The sequence below is a fragment of the Nerophis lumbriciformis genome, linkage group LG02, assembly GCF_033978685.3.
Source record: "Nerophis lumbriciformis linkage group LG02, RoL_Nlum_v2.1, whole genome shotgun sequence".
Lineage (NCBI taxonomy): Eukaryota > Metazoa > Chordata > Actinopteri > Syngnathiformes > Syngnathidae > Nerophis > Nerophis lumbriciformis.
Genome location: NC_084549.2, coordinates 38,132,528 through 38,157,195, shown reverse-complemented (window position 1 = coordinate 38,157,195; position 24,668 = coordinate 38,132,528). Strand labels below are relative to the sequence as shown.

Sequence of the window (24,668 nt, the reverse complement as noted above, 5' to 3'; positions counted from 1 at the left end):
TTTGCCTCAAAATATTTCAAAATATGCCCAAATTTGCACTGGTGCAGGTAAATAAACCATATAGCTTAATGGGACTCTAGACCACCAACTGAAACCTGTAAGTGCCTGTCAGTCATGTGATTGCAACCCAGCAATTGTAAAACATGTAATTTCAATAAAAAAAAAAAAAAGTTTTGTACCAAGCTCATCTACAGCGGTTTAAATGTCGATGCTTATTGCAATATGTAAAGCAACTATTCTCCTGTTTCTTCCCCAGTTAACCACCATCTTCACAGAATCGACAGCAGGTTTGAACGTTAAAACCAAACAGTGGCAGGTATTGGATAACAAAAGACAGCAAGCACAAGCCACAGTACTGGAGACCAGCAATGAATGGCAGCAGTTGCACCTGCGCGTCCAAATGTTCTCCGCCTGTGCAGTGATCAACCTGAAAGTGCTTCCTGACAAACTCAACCCGCTGGTCCGGCCTCTGATGGAAGCCATCAAGCGGGAGGAGAACACTCTTATTCAGGGTTATGCTGCGTCTTTCATTGCCAAGCTGTTGCAGCAGTGTGCCGGACGCTCTCCGTGTCCCAACCCCAAGGTTATCAAAAACCTTTGTGCCTCAGTCTGTGTGGACTCCTCAGTTACCCCCTCCGCTGCTTGTCCTGTCCCTCCTACACAAGAAAATACTAAAGGTAAAAAAATATATAATATTACTATGTGGAATCATTGACTCAAGCAGTATAATTTTGTGTTGCTTTGTGTTACCGGTGATCCTAAATGACTGATGTGAACCAGCTAAGTCATTTGGGACCTGATAAGTGTCAAAGTTTTCTTCTCTTTAACATTAGGCAGTGGGTTGGAGAAAGATTGCTTGCATCACATGGTTAACAAAACCCGAGGCATCCTGACTCTTTACCGTCACCAAAGGGCAGCGTTTGCGATCACCAGTAAAAGGGGCCCTGTTCCGAAATCCTCAAAGACTCCTTCTACAGAGCTACCTCCAGGCAGCACAGTTGGCATAGACAATGATGAGGTATGGAAGAATGAGCTAAAAGCCAAGCTAATATTCATCTTACGATTTGTACTGTCTTTTTCTTTTTGTAGAGAAAACCATTTCTTATTCAGAGGAGAGGGGCAGAGTTCTCCCTAACAACCATTTCTAAGCATTTTGGTGCAGACCTCACCAGATCTCTTTCATACCTTTGGGAGAACACAGTGGGGCCATTGAGGACTGTGGTGAATGAAGGTTATGTTATTGGTATGTTGATTTGTAACATCCAGGTCATTTTTATACTACCTTTTTAAGCATCACTACCAAGTTTTATACTCACTTTATTTGAAACATGGAGCCTCAAATGTAAGTTTGCAATTATATTGTTACTTTTTAGTGCATTAAAACCTGGAGAAAGAGCATGTTTTAAGTGACTTTTCTCTTTCTTGTGTTCCAGATAGGCAGGTCCAGCTAGACCGGGGTGATGCTGCTGCTCAGGAACTGGTAAACTCTTTGCAAGTGCTGGAAGTCACGGCTGGAGCTATGTCTTATGAGCTTAAACCTCTGGTATGATTCAACCCTGATGGCTGTTTTATTGCATTTGAGATGACCTCATCACAAATTAAGTTTCAGTAAAAGCAATCCCAAATAGGGCTGCACAATTAATCTGAATTTATTCACAAACACGTTTTTGGCTGCCACGATTAAACAAGGGTGATAGTTGGCGATATTAACATTTAAAACGGCTCCGCAAATCAAGCACCGCAGCGACATAGAACAGCCTGTAAAGCACGCACGTCCACGCCAGAGGCCATTGTGTATGAGCACAAAACTATCACGGTGTGTGCTTGTGCGTGCATGTGTTTGTATTTTTGGCACCATAAAAAGCATCAAAGTGGAACATTTGAGCTAAAGACGTCATGTAATGAGTAAAAGCTTGCACGTTGTTACTAATAATGAACAAAAACAAACATTTGTTTTTAAATATATGAAAATCGTTAATCTAGCCTTGTTATTTAACAATTTTCAAATAACATGATGGCGTCGTGTTTAACCACGCCCAACACAGTTTTGTCTTGCTTAATGAATAATCGTGACTTCAGTATTAATAAAAAATTAACTGTGCAGCCTTAACTGATCACACAAGCCCTTATTCATGTTGCTTTGTTTCCTTGGCCACCACGTTCTGGCTGGCAAGGTTATTATAGGTACTGCAATATGTACTGAAAAGTCTGTTTTTCTCTTGTTTTTAGCTGCTGCAGCATCTTCCTCATCTGTTTACTTGCCTACAGCATCCGTACACAGCAGTGCGTCACATGGCAGCTCGGTGTGTGGGCGTACTTAGTAAGATATCCATGCTGGAGACCATGGATGGTTTTCTTGAGTGCGTACTACCATGGTTAGCTGCAATTGATGACTGCACCAAACAAGAAGGAGCCATCGAGGCCTTGGCTTGTATCCTCCACACAGTCTTGTACTGTGGTAAAGAAGTCAGCACTTTTGTGTTATGTTTGGACAAGATTGTCCTTGACTGACTTTTTAGGTATTATGGAACAGCTGGATGTATATATCATACCCTACATTGTACTGCTGGTAGTGCCAGTGTTGGGGCGTATGAGCGATCCCACTGACAGCATTCGTTTCATGGCCACACAGTGCTTTGCTACACTCATTCGGCTGCTGCCACTTGAGGTACAATCACACAAATAACTTAACAGTCAGTGTTTCAGACATCAAACAAATGTTAAAAATGTATTTAGCACTTTGTGCTCAATTGTTTTTCAGGCAGGAATACCGGACCCCCCTGCCATGTCTGCTGACTTGATCCGGCAGAAGGCCCGAGAACGACACTTCTTGGAGCAACTGTTAGATGGAAGAAAGCTGGAGAATTACAACATCCCCGTGCCCATAAAAGCAGAGCTGAGGAAGTACCAACAGGTACGTGTGTGTCTTTTAAGACTCTGCTGCCTCTCTAACTACTACTCATGCAGTTTTAAATTAAATATGGAGTATGGTATTACAGTATGTGGACGTTACTTCTCATAGAACTTTTTTACTTTAATGGCCAATCTGTTAAAGTGAACTATGCTTGTGCTGGTTCTTTTAGCTCTCCTGCCACCTTTTGACAGTTTTAATATATCACCCACAATGTCTTCCATATGCCACCAAACACTGGTTTACATTAATGTGCCTGTGAGTTTACATTTCACTCATATAATTGATATTTTCTTGTAGGACGGTGTGAACTGGTTGTCCTTCCTAAATAAGTACAAGCTACATGGCATCTTGTGTGATGATATGGGCCTTGGAAAAACTCTGCAGTCAATCTGCATTTTAGCAGGAGATCACTACCTCAGGTATGGTACACAGTCCAAATGTTGTTTATCCACTTGCAGCTATTGATATTCATCAAAATAAAATAATTCAACAAATTTTGACAATCTGTTAATACATCATGCATACTTTAGTGAACCGCATTTCAATGAGTTAAAATGTGTCTCACCAAAACGTACAAGTATTTTGTAATGAAGAAGGTACAGTATTAGTAAAATCATCAACTGAACACACCAAAATGATTTGGTTGATGCCTTTTCAGGGCTCAAGAACATGCCAAGACAAAGGCAGCGGACTGCGTCCCACTTTCTTCTCTAGTGGTGTGTCCACCCACACTCACTGGTCACTGGGTTGATGAGGTGGGCAAGTTTTGTGCCAAAGAGTACCTCAACCCGCTGCACTACACTGGGCCACCTACAGAGCGAATGCGGTAAGGCCAAATTTGTGAAACAAGGGTGACTTGTTTTGCAGTCAAAATAGATGTGTGTGATCTTATTGATAAGAACCTTTAAACCTTTAATGGACATGTATTTACCCTTTCAGTTTACAGCATCAAGTAAAAAAACACAATCTTGTAGTTGCGTCTTATGATGTTGTGCGAAACGACATTGACTTTTTTAAGTGAGTACTATTATTTCTATTTCTTTCTTGTGTTTACTGAGCAGGTGTATCGTTTTTGTTTAACAATTTTGTTCCACTCTTACAGAAATATAAGATTCAATTACTGTATCCTTGATGAAGGTCATATCATCAAAAATGGAAAAACTAAACTCTCTAAAGCCATTAAGCAATTGGCCGCTAACTTCCGTGTCATCTTGTCAGGAACTCCAATTCAAGTGAGGTCTTTTTTTCAGATGTTTTTTTTTTCCCGTGTTATGATTTACTAAGATTTTTTTACAAGGCTTCCTGTCCTCATCTCGTCCCCAGAATAACGTTTTGGAACTCTGGTCCCTCTTTGACTTCCTCATGCCGGGCTTCCTGGGAACAGAGCGGCAGTTTGCAGCACGTTATGGCAAACCTATTCTGGCCAGTCGTGACGCCAAAAGTTCTTCACGGGAACAAGAGGCTGGTATGACTCAACTTCCTTGTTCACTTTATAAAGGCAATTTCACACATTGCACAGCTTTATTTTTTATCAATACACAGTGACGCCTAGAAGGCAGGGAGTAACTCAACCTTCTTGAATAGATTCTACCTCAGTGTTTATGGTTTGTTGCGTTAGCACAGGATTAATATGTGGAAATGACAAATTAGGTAGTTGATACATAGAAGAGGTTTTATTTATGCTTTGTGTTTTTTGTTCAATCCAAGATGGGCTGTGACTTAGTTTAATTGCTTTGTATACAGTATATACTGAGGTGAAGTCAAGTTCATTGTGTTCTTCATGGAGTTTTTGAAACTACAATTTTTTTTCCTCAGAATTTTCAACCAACTTGAAGTGTTTTATCAAGAGTGATATGTACATTTTCAGAATGTGCTTGTTCTATTTTAGGCCAAAGTAAAACAAAGACAACAATCTGAAGTCGTCGTATTTGTATTTTTAAGTAATTATGCCATGATTTTACCCTTCCGGTCCACGTGGGAATAGATTTTCCTCCATGCGCCCCCTGAGGTAAACTGAGTTTGACACCCCTGATCTAGAATAACTTTGACGAGCCGAGACGCGATGATGCAGTAGCAGCAGGACATCGCAGCCAGCTATAGTGAAGCAGCAGAGGTCTACTTAGCAGTGTGTTATCAATCTGCTGCTAAAATAATTTGTCTGCGTTGGCGCTTACAATGACAACGTTGCTAATATTTGGCTAATATTCAGGTCCCGATATGTATTGTTCGCGGGTTTTGGATGGTTATTTAGAGGGTTTTGTAGGCGGAATAGAGAGCAACCATTGACAGACTATTTATGTATTAAGATTTAGAATGCAATATAAAACGTTCATGTTTTATATAGGGATTGTAAATGATAGACACCACACCACATCTCTTTAATTTTTGTATGTTTTCAGTATGACTTATCTAATACAACGGTCAAAATGCAGAAGTGTTACTCCAGTAATGTCAATCTATGGAAATGACTTAAGAAGTTTGGAGTGGAATATTCAAAATGAATTATGGCATTTTGTGATGTTTAGACTGTATTTTCACATACTTTGCGGATTGTAACCACAGTTGGATATGGTTAATGGATGTAATGAAACACAATTAAGCATATAGTCAACATGTTTTTCCATTTTACTGATACTTCTCACAGGAATGAGGCAAAAACACAACTTTACCTACTCTGAGAACCCTGCTCTTTTCCATCCAGGTGTCCTGGCCATGGAGGCACTTCATCGGCAGGTGTTGCCATTTCTCTTGAGAAGAATGAAGGAGGATGTACTGCAGGACCTCCCTCCCAAAATAATTCAGGACTATTACTGTAGTTTGAGTCCTCTGCAGGTAACCCACAACTTTTTTTCTCATTTTGTCTCATTACCTCATACCTGTGATGAAAATTACAGGCATCATATTTTTAAGTGGAAGAACTTGCACAATTGGTGACTGACTAAATACATAAATACTTTTTTGCCCCTGTGCGTTTGTGTGTGTAGATATATATATATATATATATATATATATATATATATATATATATATATATATATATATATATATAATGACACACACACACACACATCGTTCGGCAGTGCTTTGTATTTAGGGTACAAATGAAAATATCTGATGGACTTTACATACTACAAACTGCTTTCTTAAACATTCAGGTTCAGCTCTACGAGGACTTTGCTAAGTCTCGTGCCAAGGCCAGTGTGGACGACAGCATCTCGGTTGCATCTACAGATGAGGAAAAACCTAAACTGAAGGCCACGGGTCACGTCTTCCAGGTACGTTCTCTCCATTTGTTCACATCAAAGGTGTTTAGGGAGCAATTTAAGTCCCATTTTTTAGGTTTAATTCTGGCTTATATATTTCAGGCTCTGCAGTACCTGAGAAAGCTTTGCAACCACCCAAGCTTGGTGTTGACCTCACAGCATCCAGAGTACAAACGAGTCATTGAGCAGCTAGCAGGCCAAAACTCCAACCTGCGAGACATTCAGCATGCTCCCAAACTGTCTGCGCTAAAGCAGGTAATGTCACATTCTTGACTGCAATAGAAAGGCTGAATGAAGTATACTCTGGCGTCACACAGTTTGCTGGTGCCGAAGCCTTCGGCACACCGCCAAAGAATACTAGCTGTGATTGGTCTGCTTTTTAGTACATCATCTTTGGATTTTCCTTCCTGCCAGTCCTCTGCACAGCCCACCTTCTCCACTGTCTTCTCAATTTTCCAAGGACTTTACACAACAAAAGTGATTTTTCTTTCAAAATGATTTGTTACAGCCTCAAAAGCAATGTGTATGTCACTTTAGTCGTCATTGTTAACTACTACTACTATGCACAGGACGCTAATGGCTAGTCAACAAGAGTTGCGGTTGCCCACCCAGAGGAAAACACTGCCCTCAAGCGTTTCGGAAGATAATTGCAAGTTATGCTACAAACAAATCGGAGCTATAAATTAAAACTAGGCTGCCCTGATGCAAGCTACCTGCCGCAAAAGTATATGTCAGGCTTAAGTCTGGCACAGTATAAGTAAGAACTAATATAGAAGGATTGATAACCCATTATTGATCTTTTGTTGTTTTCTTTTCTTTAATGCATGGGATGACCACATATTGTCTTATTTTCATTCAGTTGCTCCTGGACTGTGGCCTTGGTGGTGGAAGTTCCGAAGGGAGCGCTGAGGTGGTGGTGGCGCAGCATCGGGTGCTCATTTTCTGTCAGCTGAAGAGCATGCTAGATATAGTTGAGCATGACCTGCTGAAACCTAAAATGCCCAATGTCACCTACCTGAGGCTGGACGGCACCGTGCCGGCCGGCCTGCGCCACCCTATTGTCTCAAGGTGTGTGTTCAATGTTGCTGTGCTTTTCTACTGCCCGTCACATGTCAACAACCTACATTTTGGTGCACTAGGTTTAACAACGACCCCTCTATTGATGTGCTTTTGCTGACCACACATGTTGGTGGCCTTGGCCTGAACCTAACTGGTGCTGACACGGTGGTTTTTGTGGAACATGACTGGAACCCCATGCGGGACCTGCAGGCCATGGATCGTGCACATAGGATAGGCCAGGTGATTACACAACTTTGGCATGAGCTCATTGGTAGTCTCATGCTTTCCGGCACCAGCAGTGCAGTATGAATTGTGAATGAACTGGTAGTCGTCATCTAAACACCTCATGACCTTTTGTGTTGTGCAGAAACGTGTTGTCAACGTATACCGGCTCATCACTCGAGGCACCCTGGAGGAGAAGATTATGGGTCTGCAGAAGTTCAAGATGAACATCGCCAACACCATCATCAGCCAGGAGAATGCCAGCCTGCAGAGTATGGGCACAGACCAGCTGCTCAACCTCTTCACGCTGGACAAGGTGAGACTTTCAATATTTAATTTTAAAGCGGTTGCGTAAGTTTGTTTCTTGCATTGAACAAAAAGGACAGTCTACCAAATTAAATTCTGTGCATGTTAAATTTACTTGGCTGATGAAGCTAATTCTGATAACTCGGTTTACATTGTTCCGTGTACAGTGAAACCACTAAGGTTGACGCGATGCATTCTGGCACGCATTGATCTTTGATTTGTTCACTTCAAAATATTTTCACTTATTACCATGCTCATTTATTAGTAGTGGCTTGCCGCACGAATACATTTAGTGATGGATAGGGATGTGCCGATTGATCAGCCACCGATCAGTATCGACCGATTTTCTTGAAAACGTATGTGATCCCCATTATCGATTAATGTCTTTTCATGAACATCACAAACGCTGATCCCATCTGGCTGACACTGCATTTATTTTTAGGCCCTTGACTGACATGCAAATAGCAGCTTATTATGTGTCTCCATATACAGGGTGGAGCCACTCCCCTAAGCTAATAATCACCTCCATTATGGCAAATATACTGCATCTTTTAAGTATCAACAAGCATCATTATCTAGTACATTATCACTGGAGGACAAGGCTAAACATGTTGGACACCGAGAGCAAATAAGGTGCGGGCATGCTAACAGTTAAGCTAGCCTTAAACACCAAGAAATAAGTGCCGAGTAAAGTTTAAGTTTAGATGGAATCACTCTAAAGCAGAAACTAAGCAGGAAATTAACAAGTAGATTAAGAATAGTCCAGAGCGAGTATAATGTAACGACTGTTAGTGTGTCAGCACCGTCTGTCAGTACACGACATGTAAGAGGGAACAGATCACTCTGGTGGCGTCAACACAAAGGCTAGTATTTGTATATAATTGATACAAGAAGGATTCGATGGATACTTTCTATTGTTTGGGGGGTTTTGTTAATGTTTACAAACTCAGTGGATACTTTAGGTATTGTGTACTACAGCATTGACTTTGTTTTGCTCAAGCAGCTCTACGTAATAAAAGAATAGGAGCCTCTCTCAGCTGCATTCAGGTGGAAGGCGGGGTACACCCTGGACAAGTCACAAAATTAATTTAAAATATTGTGTTGATGTTGTTGGACTGTCAACAGTACTCACCATTAATACATTAAAAGATTTGCAGTTAATGTGTTCGGTATCAGCCGATCTCACTGATTGGATGATTGGTATCAGAATCGGCAGCATAAACCCCTATCAAAAGCAGGGTTTCCCTGAGATTGCCAAGATACCTGTGGGGGCTTGGTGGATGTGACGTCACATTTGCGATGATGCATATATTTTATTTAAAAAAGGCAAAAGATGTATACTGTATTTTTCGCAGTATAAGTCGCTACGGAGTATAAGTCGCACCGGACTAAAATGCATAATAAAGAAGGGAAAAAACATACGTCGCACTGGAGTATAAGTCGCATTTTTTGGGGAAATGTATTTGATAAAACCCAACACCAAGAATAGACATGTGAAAGGCAATTTAAAATAAATAAAGAATAATTGACAACAGGCTGAATAAGTGTACGTTATATGACACATAAATAACCAACTGAGAACGTGCCTGGTATGTTAACGTAACATAGTATGGTAAGAGTCATTCAAATAACTATAACATATAGAACATGCTATACGTTTACCAAACAATCTGTCACTCCTAATCGCTAAATCCGATGAAATCTTATACGTCTAGTCTCTTACGTGAATGAGCTAAATAATATTATTTGATATTTTACGGTAATGTGTTAATAATTTCACACAAGTCGCTCCTGAGCATAAGTCGCACCCCCGGCCAAACTATGACAAAAACTGCGACTTATAGTCCTAAAAATACGGTACATACATTTAAAACAAATCTTATTATAGTATCAAATTAATTTTTTTACATTTTGTTTTACTCTGATTTTTAATTGTTGCTGCTTGTTCTACAATGTACTTTGTTGAGATGTTTCTTCCCTAGAGATTTCTCTAATCCTTATAGCCACTCTTTCTTTAAAACGATTGACACCAAATGTAGCATCTATTTCTGATGTTATTTTAGACTGTACTCGTGTTTAGAAACTCTTTACTCCTGTCGCTCCATGTCCGCAATGAAAAGCGTCACACTTGCTTCGCGCTGCTGGAAGCCTTTCTCTCGTTAAAAGCCGCCACTGTCATCTTAAATTTTTTACTTTGTTGCCTGTGGGTATATCTCGGATACGTTAAAGTACATCCACATTGCAGACATGCGGCCTCTGATCCAGACAACCTTGTGTGTATTCATTCGCTTGTTCCGGTGATCAAAGTGTCTTTTTTTGGCGGACAAATTTTCAGTGCATCAATAGTGCGCAAATAATAAAATATATATATATATATATATATTCATACTGTAACTACCAGCTAGTGTTGATGTGTATGCTAGTGTGTTATGGTGTTAATTTTTCCCATGGTCTGTAAACATACGTGTTGGCGGAGAATGAGGACGTGTTGTGAATCACGGAGGACATTCTTGTTGGAATTGGGCCCGTTGTTAGCATTCGATTGGCAATAAAAGTGTCAAACGTGTCTTCTTCTGGACACTACTATACATTGTATTACTTTATTTTGTTTTCGCGTTAAAACATCGCCTCATTTTTAAGGTGTGGTGGCTTATGTGTTGTGATGGCGCACTGCCAGAATCGAATTCATTAAGGGGAAACCCTGGTGCAGCTTGTTGTTAACAACTCTGTACAGTAAATGAACTCTCCTTTATAGCACACCTAAAGTACTTTTGAATAAGAAGACGTAGCAGAAGAGATCAACGTTGCCAATTTTGCGACTTTGTTGCTAGATTTAGCGAGTACTCGGACCCCTCTGTATTCTGTTTTATTGGACGCTTTTGGAGACCAACATGAAAACATGCATCACTTTTAAAGGAGTGGCCTGTGCTGCTGGCCAACTATACAAATTAGACAATAGACCATAAAGTTGGGAAACAACATTGCTAAAACAAATGTGGAATACGATGTATTGTTTTAGCTTTTTCTCAACTTTTAAGACTGTCAACTACTAAAGTGAAAATATTGAAAAACGGGACAAAACTGCTTGAGAGTAAATCATTTGTTCATAGAATTGTTGTTGCTTTTCACTTATGTGACATCGAGCTGAACACTTGTGTTGGTGTTTAGGACAACAAAGGTGAAAAAGGAGAACAGTCGACTCCTGGGAAGTCTTCCATGAAGTCTGTGCTGGACGGTCTGGGAGAGTTATGGGACCAGCAGCAGTACGACACCGAGTACAACCTGGACAACTTCATGCACTCCCTGTAGGGACACAACCTCACGTGGTCGTTACCTCAACCACACCACATCTGCTGGTCAGAATCAAACAGAACCTGCTAGAACCTCTTGGTGCATTCATAGGACGCAGGACTTAAAGTGTCCATATTAGTTTGACCTTATTTTCCCACCATTGTCCACCTCGTAGATTTTTAGTCCGCTACGAAACCTAATAGGAAAGATTTGAGGACATAATGTCAGCAGTGTTACACAACATGACTTCATTGCCATTTCTAGAAGCACAACAATTATTGTCTCGCAGATCTGAAGGTTTATTTCGGCACACCACAACATAATGAGCTCCATGTTGTCACAAGAGTCTCATCCACTAGATGGCGCTACCTTTTTAGTTGTTTCAAATGGCCCACGAAAAACCAGGCTGAAATAACTTTCTCCAACTTGTGACAAGTGTTTTAAAAAGAATGGACATGTACATATTTCTATAATGGCTGCTTTTGTTTATGAAGGTGGAATTGTAATAAATTCTACGTACCTTTTTGAGCTACATGCAACAGTTATTAGTGTGTTTTTGTGCAGCCTAACACATTTGAAAGCATAGTGGTCACACACACAGTAGTTTAAATACTTTAATAGTGTTAAGTTGGCCACACAAAGAAATGAAAGTGTCACGGAGTCGTACATTATTAACATTTGTTATTACAGAAGTAATGAATGCCGGAGTCGGATTTGTAAAAATCAATCTCGGAATCCTCACAATTTGATTGGTGAATGCAAATAATAGTTAAAAAAAAATAATACAACCAGTGTGCTCATCCTTTCATAGGAAATAAAAACAGTCTGCCATAACAGACACCACAGTGTGTGTAATGTACATTTTCGGATTCATGTATGATGCTGACCTTCATTCAGATTACCGGTAGTTGCATGTTGTCTTCATAAAAGGTGTATATATGTATATACTATGTATGTGTGTATATGTATATTGTGTTTATATATATTTATATACGATATATATCGAGAGAGAGAGAGAAGACAAACCTGCTTATACTTGTATGGCGATGCAAGAGGACTAGATGTCTTAATTTTTTCCGAAATACAACTCCAGCCTGAGTTATGGTATGAACAAAAAAAAAAAAATTACCGTTCAATGACAAATCATCCTGTGAGTTATTAGGATTTATACAAGTCATAAAAATACTGATATGCAGTGAAGCTCTATTTATACTTGCACACTTAAATACAGTCACACGAGACAGGACAGGTGAGTAAGAGCGCTACAAAGTTATGCTGTGTCAGCAGTAAGAAGAGGAGCAGCAACTAATGTATACGCTCCTGCAATTTTTTTATTTTTTATTTCTTTTACATTGTAGCTCACTTTTAACATCAAGCCCAAATCTTGTGTAATTACTACATATGATTTTCCACACTGATAAGCCAGCTGACACAAAGCATTTTTAAGAATCCAGACACTTTAGATGACATTTTCCAGCTTCAAAAACCAAAAGTAAAATATAAAAAAAGATTTGAAAGATCATAAAATTAATTTACTCCAAGTAAAAGTACACAATAAAATACATGAAAGTCTCCCCCTTTAAAGTTGGGAAATCTGTGAAGCAAATGTAAAATTAAACATGAAATTTATTTTATTTTTATTTTTTTTTATGCAAAAATAATGAAAAAAGTTCTCAGTACAAAGGCTACATACTACTGGAAGAAACAAACTAGCGGGTACAGTAGAAAAAGATGCTTTTGTGAATCACAATGCAATGAAAATAATGCTGCAGTAAAGATTTATGCTGTTTTCTTTTCTACAAACAGTACAAACAGTATTGCACATAACAGTTCTAGCTTTAGAAAATAAAACCCAATAAATTCAAGTGTTGTGAGTGAAAAGGCCACCAGTCTATTGATGCACCTTGGGTTGGGGGCTTTCACGCTGCTTTGTTTAATCAAATAAGATTCACTCAAAACTACAAGTGAGGCCAACCTAACATGTCAGGGTTAAAAATACTAAACAAAAACACAGGAGCATGTATTTTTAGGAAGAAAAAAAAGATACAAAAAGTGGGGGTAAAAGTTACATTTTCTTCCATGTTAATTACTCTACTAATAAACCATACAGTTACAGTAGTAATGTACTCTCACACTGTGTGCATTATAAAGCTCAAACTCCATTTAAAAAAATCTTAAAGCAAAAAAAATCTGTTAAATAATTTCTCTTGAGGAATTAAATTAATATATATATTTTTAATCATCTGGATAAACTTAGTTAAAAAATAGCATTTCAAAATTGAGGTATTGCAAAAAGATCACGTGTCAGTCATAAAGCAATATGGTTTTGTGTTGCTGCTGACAAAGTAGTAGTGCATAACAAAATATCCTATTGAGTGGACTAGCATAAAAACCTGCCTGGGTGGAGAAAAGAAACCTAACACCCATAATTCACTTTCATTGGGATACTTATGGTTAGCCTCTTTTTTTAATTTATTAAAGTCTTGTATCAGTAAAAAATATATATCCTGCTTTTTTATGTACGTGACAATAAACAAACGGATATTTAACAAAAAAAACACCAGTTAGCGACTAAAGGATGTGCTGCTCACAAACTAATCAACTTGGATTGTCCACAATCTTATACAAAACAAAACACAAATATTGTTAGCAGGTCTGTTACTTCAAGCTTTGCAGGACAAAATAAACGTGAATGCATTAGGTAACCCCAATTTACACACACACACACACACGTATATATATACTTATATGGTGTATATATATACTGTATATATAGAGAGAGAGAGAACAAGGGTGGGTGGATCCAATCTTTTGTTGATTTTCACTTTTTGTTATACTGAAATATTATTTACGAAACTAAATTGTCGGGCAAAAAGACAGGATTAATATAACAAAATACAATTTTGACGTTTTATTTTGCACGCGGTTGATTTAGTTGGTATTGCTGTGATATGTCATAACATGGGTTTGTTGATACAACTTATTTGTTCTGTTTAATTTGAATTATAATCAACAAATTAAACAAACATTTTCAGTATTGGATCGATGCCAATATTTGCAGAAGCTTTTTAATTTCATCCATGCTGCCTCTAAAAGATTGCATCTCCTACACACGCAGCAGCGCCCCCCGTGTGGGTGGGAGTATGACAGCTCGGCAGCATCTTTGGTTGAGTTATGGGACTTAAAATCTGCCTTTTAACAACAAAACACATTTTTAGTGTCTTAATGAATCGAAAGTTGTGTGTACACGTGTCCTTGTGATGACACTTCAAAGGACATCTACGAAAGCGAATAACAGTTGTAGGCATATTTTGTATCAAAAACAAATTGCAAAATTCTATCAACAATCGCTGCAAATGAGAACTTCAGTTTGTCTGCAAACTGGACTCTTTTTGTTGGAGTTTCTCGCTGTGCGTGTGCGTGTCTGTGTGTGTCCACAGTAGGATTGCTGTTGTTGCTCGGTGTGACAGGTGAAAGACCATCCTGCGTTACAGCATCTTGATCACCCTTCTGGTGGCAAAACACTTGCTGATGCGGTGACCCTTCCCTTGGAATGACACCCTCTTTAGGGGAGACATGTCAGGATGTTTGCTTTGGGCCTGAAAAAACTGTTTCTTCAAGACTCGTTTGAGGACCATGTCCAAATTGTGGACAGAAGAAGCCAGCTCCAATGCACCTGTAAAGTATTCCCAGCGTTTAACTTTTCCACATTTTATTTGACAGCCTTATTCCAAAATGGAATCAAGTACATACTGTATGTACATACATGTACTTTATTTGTTTTCCTTGGCCTCAGTCTGGACCTCCTCTCCAGGGGCTTAGACTGATTTTTTTTTTTTTCACCCCCCTTTTCCCCAGCGTTTACCTGTTTCTCACCTTTTTTGTAAGAGGCGCCAGAAGTTGGCAGACCCGTCAGCGATCCTGTTCTGTCTCCCTGTAATGTTCCTCTGCTCTCGAATGGGATTGTGCTGAAAATCTTAATTTCCCCTCGGAGATTAATAAAGTACTTCTGATTCAGATTCTGATAAATATTCCCACCCTTTGCTCAATACTTTGTTGATGCACCTTTGGCAGCAATTACAGTCTCAAGTGTTTGTCAATATGATGCCACACACTTGGCACACCTATCTTTGGGCAGTTTGCCAAAAAGCACCTGAAAGGATAGAGGGAAAGATGATTGCAGCAATGTACAGAGACATCCTGGATAAAAACCCACACTTGTCATCCAACCTGATGGAGCTTGAGAGGTGCCGCAAAGAGGAATGGGCGAAACTGCCCAAAAATTTGTGGCATTGTATTAAAAAAAGACTTAAGGTTGTAATTTCTGTCAAAGGTGCATCAACAAAGTATTGAGCAAAGGGTGTGAATTAGGGATGTCCAATAATGGCTTTTTGCCGATATCCGATATTCTCCAACTCTTTGATTACCGATACCGATATCAACCGATATATACAGTCGTGGAATTAACACATTATTATGCCTAATTTGGACAACCAGGTATGGTGAAGATAAGGTACTTTTTTTTTAAATTTAATAAAATAAGATAAATAAATTAAAAACATTTTCTTGAATAAAAAAAAGTAAAACAATATAAAAACAGTTACATAGAAACTAGTAATTAAAGACAATGAGTAAAATTAACTGTTAAAGGTTAGTACCATTAGTGGACCAGCAGCACGCACAATCATGTGTGCTTACGGACTGTATCCCTTGCAGACTGTATTGATATATATTGATATATAATGTAGGAACCAGAATATTAATAACAGAAAGAAACAACCCTTTTGTGTGAATGAGTGTAAATTGGAGAGGAAGTTTTTTGGGTTGGTGCACTAATTGTAAGTGTATCTTGTATTTTTTGTTGATTTAATAAAAAAAAAAAAAAAAAAAAACGATACCGATAATAAAAAAAACGATACCGATAATTTCCGATATTACATTTTAACGCATTTATCGACCGATAATATTGGACATCCCTAGTGTGAATACTTATGTACATGTGATTTTGTTATTTTTAATAAATTAGCCAATTAAAAACTTTTCACATTGTCATTATGGGGCATTGTATGTAGAATTTTGAGAAAAAACATGTATTTATTCCATTTTGAAATAAGACTGTCATACCAAAATGTGGAAAAAGTGAAGCGGTGTGAATACTTTCTGAATACACTGTATGCCAAAGTAGAGCGAGACTGTTAACAGAGGAGCGTGTTTGTGTCATCAATCGACCACTTACACCGTCCTGGCATGGCTCCCCCAAACATTGTCTCATTCCACTGGAAGAGTGAGCACTAATGAGGTGTTCTGCCAGCAGACAGATGAACAGGATGGTCTTTCAACAACAGCGACCCTGCACATAGATAGTTCACAACAAAAGAGCAGCTACTTGGGGCCTAGAGCACAAAGTCTTGATATCTCCTTCCTAAAGATTGTCTCACTAACGACTTGTTTTGCCACAGGGGAGGATTAAAAGTGGCGGCGCCGCCATCAAAACAAACTTGGATGGCAGCCCTTTTTGTTTCGTACTTTGTTGTATTGGATCATACCAACAAAGTAGCAGCACGGCTATTGCAGAATTATATTTAAAAAAAAAAAGTTATAAAAATAAAGATGTAGAAATGAACTCATCCGGTTGTGTGTAGGAGGAATTAATATTAAAAATATATATTCAAGTGTTATTGTCATTCAGAGTTAGCGATGCTACATCTAATTCCACCTACTTTCTCAATGCCTTCTTTAACATTGCCTTTGGTGTCTCTAGGGCAGTGTTTTTCAACCTTTTTTGAGCCAAGGCACATTGTTTCCATTGAAAAAATGCGGAGGCACACCACCAGCAGAAATAATTAAAAACTGAAACTCAGCAGCTGATATTGACAATAAAAAGTCGTTGTCGCAATTGTTGGATATGACTTTAAAGCATAACAAAGCGTGCATCAATATAGCTCTTGTCTCAAAGTAGGTGTACTGTCACCACCTGTCACATCACACCCTGACTTATTTGGACTTTTTTGCTGTTTTCCTGTGTGTAGTGTTTTACTTCTTGTCTTGCGCTCCTATTTTGGTGTCTTTTTCTCTTTTTTTGGTGTTTTCCTGTAGCAGTTTCATGTCTTCCTTGACCGCTATTCCCCACACCTACTTTGTTTTAGCAATCAAGAATATTTCAGTTATTTTTATCCTTCTTTGTGGGGACATTGTTGATTGTCGTGTCATGTTCGGATGTACTTTGTGGACGCCGTCTTTGCTCCACAGTAAGTCTTTGCTGTCGTCCAGCATTGTTTTTGTTTACTTTGTAGCCAGTTCAGTTTTAGTTTCGTTCTGCATAGCCTTCCCTAAGCTTCAATAGCTTTTCTTAGGGGCACTCACCTTTTGTTTATTTTTGTCTTAAGCATTAGACACCTTTTTTACCTGCACGCTGCCTCCCGCCGTTTCCGACATCTACGATGCAATTAGCTACCTGCTGCCACCTACTGATATGGAAGAGTATAACGTTGTAAGTCTGCCGATCTCCAGACAGCACAGACACTCAACAACAACACATTATTTGCAGATTACTGGTTTGCAAAAAATATTTTTAACCCAAATAGGTGAAATTAGATCATCTCCCACAGCACACCAGACTGTAGCTCATGGCACACTAGTGTGCCGCGGCACAGTGGTTGAAAAACACTGCTCTAGGGGACTGTATAGCTATAGCTTTTCAAAATAAGTGCATGCTTTTTTTTTCTTTTCTTTCCTAACATATAATTGAAATCATCCATATATTAATTAGATAGGTACAAAATAAAAATGAACTCCTTTTTTTTTTTTCCTAAAATATTCAGATGGTCCCACCTCTGTGTTATGAAGGGTGGGGGCGGGGTTGGGGGGGTTCAGCAGGACCTCGCCGCCCAGGAGTCACGTGACACCGGGTGCGTGTGTGCGTGTATGATTGAGGTGGTGTGCCAAAGTGCAAAAATCTAACATACAACTTTCCCAGAACGCTCATCACGGGGGGCAGGAGGCGGGGGTCCTCGTCAGGTGGATGGAGGCGATGACGTCATTTATTGGGGATGTTGGACGGTCCGCCGCCGCGCCTTCCGGTGTTCAGCTCCAGCGGAAGGACACGTGTCGCGGGCGGTCGCCTCCCTCCTTCACCAGCGGCTTGTGGAACTCTCGGCCCGCGCGCGAGTGAATGCTGGCCCAGCAGTACTCGCAGTAGTACTGCAGACATGTGACGTTGGCACAGAAGAAGGGGGCGAACTTGCCGCCGCAGCGCGCCCCCTGGCACTCGTCGCACATCTGGTCGTCAAGGACATATGGCTTCACCTCCACCTGGAAGGGAAGAGACATTTAGTACCACCATTGTCGTCATGAGACAATATACAAGTAGAGATGGCCGATAAATGCTTTAAAATGTTATATCGGAAATGATCGGTATCGGTTTCAAAAAGTAAAATGTATGACTTTTTAAAACGCCTCTGTGTACACGGACGTAGAGAGAAGTACAGAGCGCCAATAAACCTTAAAGGCACTGCCTTTGCGTGCGGCCTAATCACATAATATCTATGGCTTTTCACACACACAAGTGAATGCAAGGCATATTTGGTCAACAGCCATACAGGTCACACTGAGGGTGGCCGTATAAACAACTTTAACACTGTTACAAATATGCGCCACACTGTGAACCCACACCAAACAAGAATGACAAACACACTTCGGGAGAACATCCGCACCGTAACACAACATAAACACAACAGAAAAAATACCCAGAATCCCTTGCAGCACTAACTTTTCCGGGACGCTACAATATACACCCCCCGGTACCCAAACCCCGTCCCCCCCAACCCAACCTTCTCATGGTCTCTCAGAGAGAGCATGTCCCAAATTCCAAGCTGCTGTTTTGAGGCATGTTAAAAAAAATAATGCACTTTGTGACTTCAATAATAAATACGGCAGTGCCATGTTGGCACTTTTTTCCATAACTTGAGTTGATTTATTTTGGAAAACCTTGTTACATTGTTTAATGCATCCAGTGGGGCATCACAACGAAATTAGGCATAGTAATGTGTTTCCACGACTGTATATATCGACATCGGTTGATATCGGAATTGGTAATTAAAAGTTGGACAATATCGGAATATCAGATATATCGGCAAAAAAGCCATTATCGGACATCTCTATATACAAGTGCACCAAACAGAACGTGTTGTTGGGGCGGTACAGCTCGGTTTGTAGAGCGGCCGTGCCAGCAACTTGAGGGTTCCAGGTTCGATCCCTGCTTCTGCCATCCTAGTCACTGCCGTTGTGTCCTTGGGCAAGACACTTTACCCACCTGCTCCCAGTGCCACCCACACTGGTTTAAATGTGGCTTAGATATTGGGTTTCACTATGTAACGCGCTTTGAGTCACTAGAGAAAAGCGCTATATAAATATAATTAACTTCACTTGCTCTCGAAAAGTGCCCGCTCATCCCTCTTCCCTCGACATCGACATGGAATAGCAGGTGCAAGTCATCTTGGACACCGAGCTCTCTGCAAAACCACTGAAGACCGGCAGTAAGCGCCATGTTACTTTGGGATGGTTTGGCTACAATTACCATAGTAGAGTGGTGCGTTCAGTGACACTCTGGAAACAAAAACTCTCGTTGACTTTGATTAGACTTTTTTGTATGCTTTATTTCAGGGGTCCCCAAAATCCAGCCCGCGGGTAGTCCAGAGTTAAAAAAAAAAAAAAAATATATATATATATATATATATATATATAGATTTTTTTTAATTATTATTTTTTTAATATATCCTTTCTAGGCCATCCATCAATCCATTTTCTACTGCTTGTTACTCTCGGGGTCTCCTAGCCGCTCAGGCAAATGATATTGTCTAGAAGTGACGTTCTCATGCTCGCGCCGCAGTGCCGCAAAAAAATATGGCGAAATCTTTGGCGAAACGTAAAATAGACTCCTAGTGTAGAGTTTTTCAACATCAGTGGACATATGACTTTTTTTTGTTCAGTGTAAGGAAAAGGCAGTTTGTCTAATCTGCAACGAGACAGATCATATTAAGTTCAAGTTAAAGTACCCATGATTGTCACACACACACTAGGTGTGTATACTTTATGTGTATACTGTATGTATACTTTTGACACAGCAGATTTGGTCACATTTTCAGTAGACCCATAATAAATTCATAAAAGAAGCAAACTTCATGAATGATTTTTGTGACCAACAAGTATGTGCTCCAGTCACTCTATCACAAAAAAAATAAGAGTTGTAGAAATGATTGGAAACTCAAGACAGCCATGACATTACAAGTGTATGTAAACTTTTGACCACGCCAATTTTTTTTTTAACCCAATCTGGCCCCGGGGTCAAGAAGTTTGGGGACCCCTGCTTATTTGGTTTTACGGTGGCTTATTTAGAAGTCGTATTCGTTAAAAAGACCACATAGACCAGCATGTGTTTAATCGCACTAAAACCGAGACATACTTTTGGTCAACACTTTTGCTAAAAACTGAATTATACTAAAACCAAAGTGTATGAAAGCTGAGGTACTAATATATTATAATTAGGGATCGGCACCAAACTCCAGTTCCATAATGGCACCGGTGCGGACTTAAACGGTAAAACCAGACCGGAAAAAGAAGAAACTATCAGTGCCTTATTTCTGTGTTTAAGAAATGCAAACTCGGCAACCTGCAACAAGTACTTGACAATGATATTGTACAAGTAACATATTGTTAGTAATGTAGTGATATTGTACAAGCAAGTAGTATAGTAGTAGTGATATTGTACAAGCAAGTAGTATAGTAGTAGTGATATTGTACAAGTAACATATTGTTAGTAATGTAGTGATATTGTACAAGCAAGTAGTATAGTAGTAGTGATATTGTACAAGCAAGTAGTATAGTAGTAGTGATATTGTACAAGCAAGTAGTATAGTAGTAGTGATATTGTACAAGTAACCTATTGTTAGTAATGTAGTGATATTGTACAAGCAAGTAGTATAGTAGTAGTGATATTGTACAAGCAACTAGTATAGTAGTAGTGATATTGTACAGGTAACATATTGTTAGTAATGTAGTGATATTGTACAAGCAAGTAGTATAGTAGTAGTGATATTGTACAAGCAAGTAGTATAGTAGTAGTGATATTGTACAGGTAACATATTGTTAGTAATGTAGTGATATTGTACAAGCAAGTAGTATAGTAGTAGTGATATTGTACAAGCAAGTAGTATAGTAGTAGTGATATTGTACAGGTAACATATTGTTAGTAATGTAGTGACATTGTACAAGCAAGTAGTATAGTAGTAGTGATATTGTACAAGCAAGTAGTATAGTAGTAGTGGCATTGTACAAGCAAGTAGTATAGTAGCAGTGATATTGTACAGGTAACATATTGTTAGTACTGTAGTGATATTGTACAAGCAAGTAGTATAGTAGTAGTGATATTGTACAAGCAAGTAGTATAGTAGTAGTGATATTGTACAATCAACTAGTATAGTAGTAGTGATATTGTACAGGTAACATATTGTTAGTAATGTAGTGATATTGTACAAGCAAGTAGTATAGTAGTAGTGATATTGTACAAGCAAGTAGTATAGTAGTAGTGATATTGTACAAGCAACTAGTATAGTAGTAGTGATATTGTACAGGTAACATATTGTTAGTAATGTAGTGATATTGTACAAGCAAGTAGTATAGTAGTAGTGACATTGTACAAGCAAGTAGTATAGTAGTAGTGATATTGTACAAGCAAGTAGTATAGTAGTAGTGATATTGTACAAGTAACATATTGTTAGTAATGTAGTGACATTGTACAAGCAAGTAGTATAGTAGTAGTGATATTGTACAAGCAAGTAGTATAGTAGTAGTGGCATTGTACAAGCAAGTAGTATAGTAGCAGTGATATTGTACAGGTAACATATTGTTAGTACTGTAGTGATATTGTACAAGCAAGTAGTATAGTAGTAGTGATATTGTACAAGTAACATATTGTTAGTAATGTAGTGATATTGTACAAGCAAGTAGTATAGTAGTAGTGATATTGTACAAGCAAGTAGTATAGTACCGGGTAGTAGTGATATTGTACAATCAACTAGTATAGTAGTAGTGATATTGTACAGGTAACATATTGTTAGTAATGTAGTGATATTGTACAAGCAAGTAGTATAGTAGTAGTGATATTGTACAAGCAAGTAGTATAGTAGTAGTGATATTGTACAAGCAACTAGTATAGTAGTAGTGATATTGTACAGGTAACATATTGTTAGTAATGTAGTGATATTGTACAAGCAAGTAGTATAGTAGTAGTGATATTGTACAAGCAAGTAGTATAGTAGTAGTGATATTGTACAGGTAACATATTGTTAGTAATGTAGTGATATTGTACAAGCAAGTAGTATAGTAGTAGTGACATTGTACAAGCAAGTAGTATAGTAGTAGTGATATTGTACAAGCAAGTAGTATAGTAGTAGTGATATTGTACAGGTAACATATTGTTAGTAATGTAGTGACATTGTACAAGCAAGTAGTATAGTAGTAGTGATATTGTACAAGCAAGTAGTATAGTAGTAGTGGCATTGTACAAGCAAGTAGTATAGTAGCAGTGATATTGTACAGGTAACATATTGTTAGTACTGTAGTGATATTGTACAAGCAAGTAGTATAGTAGTAGTGATATTGTACAAGTAACATATTGTTAGTAATGTAGTGATATTGTACAAGCAAGTAGTATAGTAGTAGTGATATTGTACAAGCAAGTAGTATAGTAGTAGTGATATTGTACAATCAACTAGTATAGTAGTAGTGATATTGTACAGGTAACATATTGTTAGTAATGTAGTGACATTGTACAAGCAAGTAGTATAGTAGTAGTGATATTGTACAAGCAAGTAGTATAGTAATAGTGATATTGTACAAGCAAGTAGTATAGTAGTAGTGATATTGTACAAGTAACATATTGTTAGTAATGTAGTGATATTGTACAAGCAAGTAGTATAGTAGTAGTGATATTGTACAAGCAAGTAGTATAGTAGTAGTGATATTGTACAAGCAACTAGTATAGTAGTAGTGATATTGTACAGGTAACATATTGTTAGTAATGTAGTGATATTGTACAAGCAAGTAGTATAGTAGTAGTGATATTGTACAAGCAACTAGTATAGTAGTAGTGATATTGTACAGGTAACATATTGTTAGTAAGGTAGTGATATTGTACAAGCAAGTAGTATAGTAGTAGTGATATTGTACAAGCAAGTAGTATAGTAGTAGTGATATTGTACAGGTAACATATTGTTAGTAATGTAGTGATATTGTACAAGCAAGTAGTATAGTAGTAGTGACATTGTACAAGCAAGTAGTATAGTAGTAGTGATATTGTACAAGCAAGTAGTATAGTAGTAGTGATATTGTACAGGTAACATATTGTTAGTAATGTAGTGACATTGTACAAGCAAGTAGTATAGTATTTTATAATATAAGTCTTTTAATAGCTACTCTGTTCAACTTGAATGTCACATAATTCCATAAAAATAAAAAGGCATTGTTTTTTAGGCTTTTTATAAATACAATTGTGCATATTAGTTAGCACTGGCACCGTTTTTAAAGTACCAATTTGGTACAAATACTGTATCTCTGCAATACTTCTAATATCATATATTGTTGTCTTTCTTTGTTTTCCACTGAGTTTACATCAAAATAAGATCCTTTAAAGTATGGATGGCTTTTGTGGCAAAATAAAGACATATAAAGTCAATGAAAGAAATAGTTCAAATGTGGGAGGCAGCTAATTTTTTATTGAGTCAAGGCAAATTGTAGATATACAATTCAGCCGTTTAAAAAAAACATGAAAGCAACAAAATAAGAGCAAAAAGCAGCACTGTGCATAGGGCCCCACCTTGCATGAAGAAGCGCAAGTGAAATGTCAATTAATGAATGACGGGGTGCTTTGTTTAAAATGTTACTTTCAATGTATTCCTAGCCACTTCTTGCTCCTTCACTGATAACAATATATTGGAAAAATCCCCCACGTAGTCTTGTGGCGCACATCGTTAGTTCTTGTCTTAAAAGGCAGTGGTGCTGCGTTCAAATCCCAGCTGAGGGTAGTAATGTTACGCTTTGGCCACATGGTAGCAGTAGTCGTCGTGTCCAATATGCAGATGGCAGCAGGAGACAGCTTGTAGGTAAAATGTCTTTAAAACTAGTGCAGCTTTGAGTGCACACGAAGCATACGGGATGCGATGTCAACACGACACAAACTAAATAGGCTACAATGTAAACTTCAATAGGATTCAGTCCGCAAAAAAACAGTTAAGCTCCCAACAGTAGCATGACATTCAAAAGGTAATGTGCCATTACCAGCCAGCAGCAACGGATTAACTTACACAGACTTGATTCTAAACTAAATCTGTGTTCCATTTGTACTGGGAAGTCAGAATTTCCGAGTTTCTAGTCGGAATTTCAACTGGAACACCCCTGGTGGTCAGAAAGTTGGAGCATTCTCACCACCCCCGACTGCGTTCCAAAGATGGCTGCTCTGGATGTAAACAATGACGTCCGCTGCTATCAATGTTCCCTCTAATTTTTCATGTGTGTGAGCAAACGCAAAATCTCCCTGAGCATTCAGTGGAGCCCATGTG

The 24,668-nt window shown here is 38.6% G+C and overlaps 2 protein-coding genes across 8 annotated transcripts in view; one reads left to right on the top strand and one right to left on the bottom strand.

Annotated features, from left to right (window-relative positions):
- Positions 1 to 11,589, top strand: part of btaf1 (BTAF1 RNA polymerase II, B-TFIID transcription factor-associated) — a 46,884-nt gene extending 35,295 nt beyond the window's left edge. The window contains exons 20-38 of the mRNA XM_061962348.1: positions 257 to 677; positions 834 to 1,018; positions 1,090 to 1,243; positions 1,434 to 1,543; positions 2,230 to 2,431; positions 2,520 to 2,668; positions 2,762 to 2,914; positions 3,212 to 3,333; positions 3,573 to 3,740; positions 3,854 to 3,931; positions 4,017 to 4,146; positions 4,238 to 4,379; positions 5,616 to 5,746; positions 6,070 to 6,189; positions 6,280 to 6,432; positions 7,037 to 7,245; positions 7,317 to 7,476; positions 7,604 to 7,774; positions 10,933 to 11,589. Coding sequence (XP_061818332.1) covers positions 257 to 677; positions 834 to 1,018; positions 1,090 to 1,243; positions 1,434 to 1,543; positions 2,230 to 2,431; positions 2,520 to 2,668; positions 2,762 to 2,914; positions 3,212 to 3,333; positions 3,573 to 3,740; positions 3,854 to 3,931; positions 4,017 to 4,146; positions 4,238 to 4,379; positions 5,616 to 5,746; positions 6,070 to 6,189; positions 6,280 to 6,432; positions 7,037 to 7,245; positions 7,317 to 7,476; positions 7,604 to 7,774; positions 10,933 to 11,073 — 3,099 coding nt within the window. The 3' untranslated portion in view covers positions 11,074 to 11,589. The remainder of the gene's footprint in view (positions 1 to 256; positions 678 to 833; positions 1,019 to 1,089; positions 1,244 to 1,433; positions 1,544 to 2,229; positions 2,432 to 2,519; positions 2,669 to 2,761; positions 2,915 to 3,211; positions 3,334 to 3,572; positions 3,741 to 3,853; positions 3,932 to 4,016; positions 4,147 to 4,237; positions 4,380 to 5,615; positions 5,747 to 6,069; positions 6,190 to 6,279; positions 6,433 to 7,036; positions 7,246 to 7,316; positions 7,477 to 7,603; positions 7,775 to 10,932) is intronic.
- A 146-nt stretch (positions 11,590 to 11,735) lies between these two features.
- The window catches only part of cpeb3 (cytoplasmic polyadenylation element binding protein 3), a 112,251-nt gene continuing 99,318 nt past the window's right edge, over positions 11,736 to 24,668 (bottom strand). For all 7 annotated transcript variants that reach the window (XM_061962380.1, XM_061962371.1, XM_072916200.1 and 4 more), the window contains one exon: positions 11,736 to 18,366. In XM_061962380.1, the coding sequence (XP_061818364.1) occupies positions 18,139 to 18,366 (228 nt within the window). In that variant the 3' untranslated portion in view covers positions 11,736 to 18,138. The remainder of the gene's footprint in view (positions 18,367 to 24,668) is intronic.